This window comes from Arachis ipaensis, chromosome B7 (assembly GCF_059453495.1).
Source record: "Arachis ipaensis isolate K30076 ecotype BB chromosome B7, ASM5945349v1, whole genome shotgun sequence".
NCBI lineage: Eukaryota > Viridiplantae > Streptophyta > Magnoliopsida > Fabales > Fabaceae > Arachis > Arachis ipaensis.
The window spans coordinates 21,607,686-21,616,675 of record NC_142442.1 but is presented as its reverse complement, the minus strand read 5'-3'; the positions used below and the strand labels follow the sequence as shown (position 1 = coordinate 21,616,675).

At 24.8% G+C, this 8,990-nt stretch overlaps 1 protein-coding gene across 1 annotated transcript; it reads left to right on the top strand.

Annotated features, from left to right (window-relative positions):
• Positions 1-2,774: 2,774 nt before the first annotated feature.
• Positions 2,775-8,044, top strand: LOC107609251 (peroxidase P7). Its single transcript, XM_016311137.3, has 4 exons — positions 2,775-3,072; positions 6,037-6,228; positions 6,486-6,654; positions 7,298-8,044. The coding sequence occupies exons 1-4, from the start codon at positions 2,860-2,862 to the stop codon at positions 7,690-7,692; spliced, it is 969 nt and encodes a 322-aa protein (XP_016166623.1). The 5' UTR covers positions 2,775-2,859; the 3' UTR covers positions 7,693-8,044.
• The last annotated feature ends 946 nt before the right edge of the window (positions 8,045-8,990 follow it).

Below are 8,990 nucleotides of genomic sequence, written 5' to 3'. Positions count from 1 at the left end.
AGAATCGTTAAAACCACCTATAAATAACACTAAAAGTATATTAAACACCAAAGCATATATTCCCATAAACTCCAGCCTCAAAATTTTGATTAAAGCTCCATCATCTTTAGTTTGTATATATTTTTTATAAAGTTCAAATATTTATTATTATGCTTATTACCTTTTTCCTTTTATATAATTGCAGTTATGTAGTTTGCTCTGGCAAAGTGGCAAGTGTCAACTTTATGAATTGTCAACTTCGCTATTTAATTTAGGCTCACTCGATCTGCATGAAATATAACTTTAATGTCATCATCAAATTAAATTAAATTTCCATTAGATGAGGGCATAATAAATAATCTTATTAGGTCTAGAGATTCGATTTTGTGTCACCTATTTTTCATTAATCAATGCATGTCCATATATACATGCAACGAATCACAATATAATGCAAGCTTTTTATGCCACTTTTCAATTAATTAATAATTTGTATGTGATAAAATAAATACTAAGATGTAAGCAAAAGAGAAGTGGCATTTCTCCTTTAATTTTGTAACAAAAAAATAATAATAAAATAAGGAGCATGGTTCCGTTGCTATTTTGTCGTCAAATTAACATGCGCTATGTTCTTTAATTAATCCCAACAGCAACAGGCGTCTCTCTGTCTATTGTGATTAGGAGTGCATATGACCTGACTCAATTCGAAAATTTGACTTAGATATGAATATTTGAAGGATCAATTTAGTGTGATTTTATTAAATTTAAAATTGGGTAAAAATTTTAAAAATAGATTAAATCATTATTTAAGATCGAGACCAGGTCAAGACGAACCTAACTTTATCCGGTCTTATGTGCATCCAAAAGAAGCTAAAAAAACGTATATATATTTTAAATTAATTTTAATATTATGTTATATTAATATAAATTTATTGTGTTATTTTTAATCACACTTGTTAAATTAAAAAATAAATTAAAGAAGTATAAAATTAAAATTTATAAATAAATTTAAATTTAAATATGGATATCAACTTGTTAGTAACAAATATATTTTTTTATAAATAAATGCATCATAATTTTTTGACATAAAGTTTATTAAAATTCGAACTTCACCAGTCTAAATCCGATTTTAGTATAACTCAAAAGTAATATAATTTTATTGAATTTAAAATTAAATAAAAATATCAAAAATAGACCCAATCGTATATAAGTCTAGAGAACCCAACTTCATCCAACCCATATACACCCCAAATTGTGACCATACAATTTCAATCATAAGACCCTGCTTCCACAATCTTCAATTCACTGCAACATGCATTTGCCTCTCAAATTACAAATCAAACTTTCAACATATATATTTTGAAATAATAATAATAATAATAATAATAATAATAATAATAATAAATAAATAAATAAATAAATAATTCTGTTATTTTTATTAAATTTATAATTAAATTTTTATAATTTAAAAACTTTTAATTGAATCTTTATGCTATTATTTTAAATTTTATAATTAAGATCTTATCGTGTAAAAAATATTATAATTAATAAAATATTTATTTTTAAATTAAAAAAGTCACATTTAAAGATTAAATCTTTAAATTTAAGTATCTTTTTATTTTTAAAATATTCTGTTATTTATAATATTTTAGTATGATTGTATTTTTTATTATAAAAATAAAGCTTTTTAAACTTTTATATTTACAATATTTCTCTTTAAAAAAAGAAGAATAATAATATTATTCGGAATGTAACACACGTTGATTAATCTGATTCAAATTCAATTCAATTTAACATATACAGAAAGATCTATATACTTTAATTAGTTTAATTTCACTAACATCAAATAATCATGTAATTATATTCTCAAATTAAAAACTAAACCAAACGATTCTCTTAATTGACGGTGCATAAAGAATTTTGTTTCTTAATCTTTTTAATTATTAGAAATGAAACTTAAATTCACAATTTTTTAAATAAATATAAAAAAATTATGCTATTTGACGAATTTTGTTTCTTAATTAAATTAAAAGAAATGAGAGTTTATATTGTCATCCTCATCAATCATCTCTCTACGTAGAGAGACGTAGTCTGATATATAATAGAATAGAAATAATATGACATGCACTAACTAAATTTGTCGAATTTTGATGATTAGGCGTCGGTTTGGCCCGCCATATTTAACCACAGACATATATACGCCCTCTTTCTATATTTTTTAAAAAGTCTTAGAAATCAATATTATATCGTACGTTAATATTACAATTAATATTTAATATTAAAAAATATTCAATTTTTAACATATACAAAAAAAAAATGTTAGAAAGTCATCATGTATAATTTGTTATTTTTAGTCATCAATTAACTATAAATATTTAAAAATATGAATAAAAATATATTATTAGATTACTAGATCGAAAGAATTAGATTAATGACTAAAAATAATAGTCAAAATCAATAAATTCTGATAGTCTTCTAACATTTTTTTATATAAAAAATATCTAAAACTTAATTAAAAAATATAAAATTTAAATTCAACAAAAAATTTTTAATTTTTATATTAGACTTATTTAATAATTTATAATTGTAAGCTAAAATTCTTTATTAATTTTTTAGTTTTTAGTTTGTTTATTTTTCTGATAGATAGGAATATCTCAACAGCCAATAATAAAAGGTATGTAGAGAATAGTCAAAAAGATGATTAAAATAAATTAAAAAAGAAAACCAGACAAGCAGACAAGAAAAAATAAAAAATAAAAAATAATAAAAAGCAGTGTCTATAAATTGTAATATGATTCCTTCATCATAACATATCTCATTCTTGCAACTTATTCAATTCCTTCATTATTATCTTGTATCTTAAGCTTTAACATACATACAAAAATGGCGCGAATTTCTTGGAAGTTTGGTTTGTTGATGATGATGGTTGTCCTTGTAGGAAGTTGTTCAGGTCAACTCTCAAATGAGAACTTCTATTCAAAGAAGTGTCCGAATGTGTTTAAAGCAATAAGATCTGTTGTTCGATCTGCTGTTGCTAAAGAACCTCGCATGGCTGCTTCTCTTCTTCGTCTTCACTTTCATGATTGCTTTGTCAATGTAATTTTCTTCATTCCCTCATCACCTTAGTTAGTTAGCTTAATCTATCTCATTTATTTTCCTTTTCTATCTCTCTGTATTATCACTTAATTGTTTAAAAAAATAATCATACTAGATACATAATAAAATCAATTACTAAAATTAATTATTAGTATAAAATATATATTAAAATATAAAATATATATTAAAAATAAATTAATAAATATATATATTTATATATAAATATATAATGACTAATTTTAATATATAAATAATAATTTTATTAAAAAAATATTATGTGCATGTAAAATCAATTATTATGTGTATATATTTATATATAAATATATATAGTATTAATTAATTTATTTTAATATGTATTTTATATTAATAATTAATTTAGTTATTGATTTTTTTTGTATACTTGATATGATTGATGTTTTTAATAACTGAAGTCTTTATTTAATTATGTTTTTATTAGTGGGTTTGAAAAAAATATTGAAATATATACTCAGAGACTTGACAAGTTCTTTTTTTTTTAGATGAATTTTTTTTTATTGAATTTTAGATAGATAAAAATTCTCTTTAAGACAAAGACATTTTTGTTGTTTTTTATACTAATTTTTGTATTGTTTTTATTTTTTAATATCTTTATATCTCTAGTCTAAATTCAATTTTTCTTACACATTTATAATATAAATATAATATTTTTTTCTCCAAGAGATGTATGTATTCTTTATATCCAAATAAGTGGTATTCTGATTCTTTTTGGAATGTTTTAGACAAACTCTTTTATATAGGGAATATTCAATTAGCTTTCTCTTTTTCTTTTTTGGACATGAGCTTTCTCCGTTTACAATGCTTTAGTTGTAAGTAGTGATGGGTTCAAAAAATTTTGACAACAAAATATATAATATAATAATAATTTTTATAATAAAATTATTATGTATATATAAAAATTAGTTATTAACTTATCTATTAATTATTATATTTTTATATATAAATATATGTTATTTAATTCATTTTTAATGTATATTTTATATTTTGATATATATTATATACAGGTGATTCTTTTTTATATATATATATAGTACGATTATTATTATAATTATATTTTTATTATAAAATATGATTAATTTTTAAAATATTTAATTTACAAATTAAAATACTAAAATAGTCATTTAAATAATAATATATAATTTAAAATTTTATTTTTTAGATTTTATATTTTTATAAAAATTGAGCAATAATTTTTTTAATAATACAATTCAAATATTTTTTTCTATATATATTACTAAATAATTATTTAAAAATATAATTTTCATATAATTAGAACTCAACTCAATCTTACTAATATTTATTGTTAAATTTTTTTTTCAATTAATATAATTGCTACAGAAAAAACTAAAACTAATTTTAAAAAAGATAAATAATATTCTTTCGAGTTAATTTCTAAAAAAAATATTAATTTCATTTAAATTGAGAATTAATTATTATAATAAATATTTAATATAAAATTTTAAATTAACTATTAAATACTAAAAATTAAATAAAAAATTATTATAAAATTAAATTCAATAATTTAATAAAAATAAATAAATATTATTATCCTATACTATTTAAAAATTTTCAAATTATAATAAAGACACTTACCCGGCCACCACAACACAAAACATAGAACCGTCCCCGGTTGTAAGCCAATCACATACGGTATTATGAAAATGAAGAAATTTCATTTGAGTTTCCCTTAACAGCGTAAACTTTGTATGTATGTGGATAATCTCACTAAACTATTGCTATATACCCTTGTATTTAATACTTACGGTTTCGCTACGTTATTAACAGTATATCTGCCAACTTCTGCCAACTCTTATTTATAATTGTGTTTTATGAGAGTGTGTTCCTGGATGTGTCTAATAAAAATGTCTTTTTTATAGCTGTGTTTAATAGAAGTGTCTTTATAGATATATTTTCTGGATGTGTCTCTTTATATATGTATTTAAAATATATTAATTATTAGACACATCTACGACCACACTTCCATAAAACACAATTATAAATAAGAGTTGGGAGAAGTTGGCAGATAATATGTTAGTACCCTATACTTTTCTTAATACTTAATATGCCATATAAAATATATGCATGTTTTTTCTTTTGTAGTTAGTTATGCTACTCACCATTCATATCCATGTATTATTTTCTTCTTGTCTCTTTCATATGTCTTCATTATTGAATGTTGTGACATTTTGTTTAGGTAGACAACGATGTGACATCTCTAATAATGGAACAAGTGAAACACATATAACAAAGGAATTTTAATGGCCTAATCACCCTTAATATGGTTATTATTGGTTTCTATAAGCACAAATTCTTTTAAGGCATAGGACTAAGAATAACAGCCCATTGGTTTCAATCACTGTCATGGATAAAATTTAATAACATCCAAATATTCTTATATATTATTTATCCATCAAAATTAGTTATTAAATATATATTAATTTAATTTATTTTTATTATATATTTTATATTTTAATGTATATTTTATTTTGATAATTAATTTTAGTATAAAACTAATATGGTTGATTCTTATTTTATAACAATCATATTGAAGAAAGGAAATCTTTCTTTATGAAAAAGTAATTTATATATACAGTTTTATGTAAATATTAATTCAACAGTATTGTTCTATAGTAGCCAGCACCGACCATATCCATGCTTGTGCAAGTGAAACTCAAAATGCATCATAATCATAATTATCCATGTGATTGATTTTCCTATTAAACTATACTCTGCTTTCAAACATCATCAACCACATCTTGGTAAATTGTTTTTTGACTTTTTTTATTATTGTTATTATTATAATAAACTTCAAAATCTTAGATATAATGTTTATATTTTTCTTTCTGCAATGCACTACTTCATAAAACCATGAAATAAAAATATTGACGACTAACTAATATTTCGGTTGATAATGGTGCTTATGAACAGGGTTGTGATGGATCTGTGCTACTTGATGACACATCCTCTTTCAAAGGAGAGAAGACTGCAGGTCCAAACAATAATTCATTGAGAGGCTTTGATGTTGTTGATGCCATAAAGGCCAAGGTGGAATCAGTGTGCCCTGGTGTGGTTTCTTGTGCTGATATTCTAGCCATTACAGCTCGAGATTCTGTTGTTCTTGTAAGTTCTTCGATTCAGATCATCCATTTCTTGCTGTTAGATCAATATATTCGAATACAATTCGCACTCAGTTACATTCATTTAAAGGATACAAAAAGATTTTAAGTAAATGCCTTTTTTAGTTTTTAACTATTTGTGATAAGGCGAAATTCGAATTCATGACACTTACTTAAGCGGACTAGTGAGCAAACAACTAGACCGATCCAACTTGGTTAGTTAAATATAATTAGTAAATTAGCGTGTTTGTTAATGTGCAGCTTGGAGGGCCTAATTGGAATGTAAAACTAGGAAGAAGGGATTCAAAGACAGCAAGCTTGGCAGCTGCAAACAGTGGTGTGCTCCCACCTCCAACTGCTACCCTCAGCCAACTTATCTCCAAGTTTCAAGCTGTAGGCCTCTCTACCAAGGACATGGCTGCCTTATCTGGTACATATCTCTCTCTTTCTCTTCCATTATTTGACACATTATGATTTCATATGGTGGACCTGGACATGACATTTAAACAACCAAGAGGCACAACTCCTTTTCAAACATGTCACTTCTATAATATAAGAAAAAGTATAGGTAAACAACAACATTTTTTAATAATGTGTGAATAATGTGAATTAATAGGGTTAAAAGAGTAAATTAATTTTAATTTAATTAGTAGCATTAAATTAGGATGTAGTGTATTTTTATTTGATTGGGGGTTGTTCATGTTGTTCAAAATGATCATTATTTACCTAGCACTCCCCATAATATAATTCAACACAAACAGATAAGCTTGTTGAGTAGACTCAGAAAATTTGGCTAACTAATTGGTTAGTTATGTTTGGAGCACATTAAATATATATTCTTTCATTTGCAAAATAGTAAATAAGGTATAGCATTAGGGGACACTAATAAATACTTTAGTTGTATATGCTTGTCACACATTCAATTTCTACAATAGATTAACATATGTCATTATTGAGCAATCATTATTTGGTCAAATTCAAACGTATTGGGGACATGTTTGATAAATGTCTTAAGAAAGCAAAAAATTAACAGAATAACCAATTTGACTCACGTAAATCTTTGTGATTTTCAGGAGCACACACAATTGGAAAGACAAGGTGCACTGTCTATAGAAGCCGCATATACAATGACACCAACATTGACAGAACATTTGCCAATGCCAGAAAGAAGAATTGTCCAATAATTACTGGAACACCAAAGGACAACAATGTTGCACCCTTGGACTTTAAAACCCCAAACCATTTTGACAACAGCTACTACAGTAATCTCTTGAACAAAAAGGGTCTCCTTCATTCTGACCAAGAACTCTTCAATGGAGGATCCACTGATTCATTGGTTAGGACTTACACAAACAATCAGAAGGCCTTCTTCGCCGACTTCGCGACCGCAATGATTAAGATGGGGAACATCAAACCCTTAACTGGTTCACAAGGGATCATCAGAAGGAACTGTAGGAGAGCAAATTAGAAAGAAGAAAAAAAAAATCAGATAAAGATAAGTTAAGGCCTGTTTGGTTCTTGATTTTCTGAATTTTTGGAAGAATAAAAGCAAAAGCCATGAAAACAAATAAAAACAAATAACATCTTGTTTTTTGTTTTCATTTTTTTCTTTACAAAATACAGAAAACAACTGAAAATGAGAACAAAAGTCAAATAGGCCCTTACTTTTTTATTTTTTTTTATTTTTCTTTTGAGTACATATACCCCCAAAAGTGGGGGAGGTGAGTTTTAAACTGTTTAGTTGTTTTCTCTTGCTTTGGAAATTTGTTTGTTGTAATCAAAATATTGTAAGGAATAAATTACAAAGAGTGTTTTAATAAGTGCCACCTTTCAAATGGTGTTTTATTGAAGTAGTTTTAGAATTATTACCAACCTCACCACTTAGCAATCAAAATTGCACTTGTTTGTATACATCTCTTTATCGTCATTTAGAGGACCTAACTTCATCTTAACAGATAACTCCAATAGAGAGAAGACTATGTCTATCACTTAAAAAGACTATCGACACTTATTGGACATATTGAGAGTGAATAAAGAGATCAGATCCCTATGAGTAACTCTATGACTGCGTTTCGAAAGGAAATTGAGACGGTGAGACAGAAACGGTAATATAAAGACTAAGAAACAAAGACTAAATTAGTAAATTAAGTCTTTATATTATGTTTAGTAAAAATATATAGAATTGAGTTATGTTTTAGTATTATATTTAATTTAAGATAAATATGATATTGTAAATTTATTTAAAATTTGAAAAATTAAATAAGAGTAGCTTTTAAAAGAAATGTTATTAAAATTTTAATTTCCATTTTTTAAAATTTCAATCACCTGTATTTTTGCTTTTTTGAGATACTGAAGGGATTGAAATTTTATATTCCAAAACTGAAATTTTAGTTTTAGTCTCTAGTCACTAAATATAATAGTAAGTCTCAGTCTCTTAATTTCAGTCTTAAAAAATAAATACAGTCTATGTAAATGAATTGGATGGTTAATAAATAACTAAATGAGTCAACTAAAATGCTTGTCAAAGAACAACTTGCATAACTCAAAAGCAAAAGCTAGACATCAATTTTTTTTCTTCACATCCTTGTAAGGTTTGTTTACAATTGGATACATATAATCCATATTTATTCTCTTTGCAAGAAATTGTAAATGCATAAATTAGCAACATTCTTTGAGAGTCAATTGAATACCTTTTGGATGGTAGAAGAAGTTGGGTAACAAAGAATTATACTCTAAAGGAATATTGAGGTTAAACTAGGATGCAAT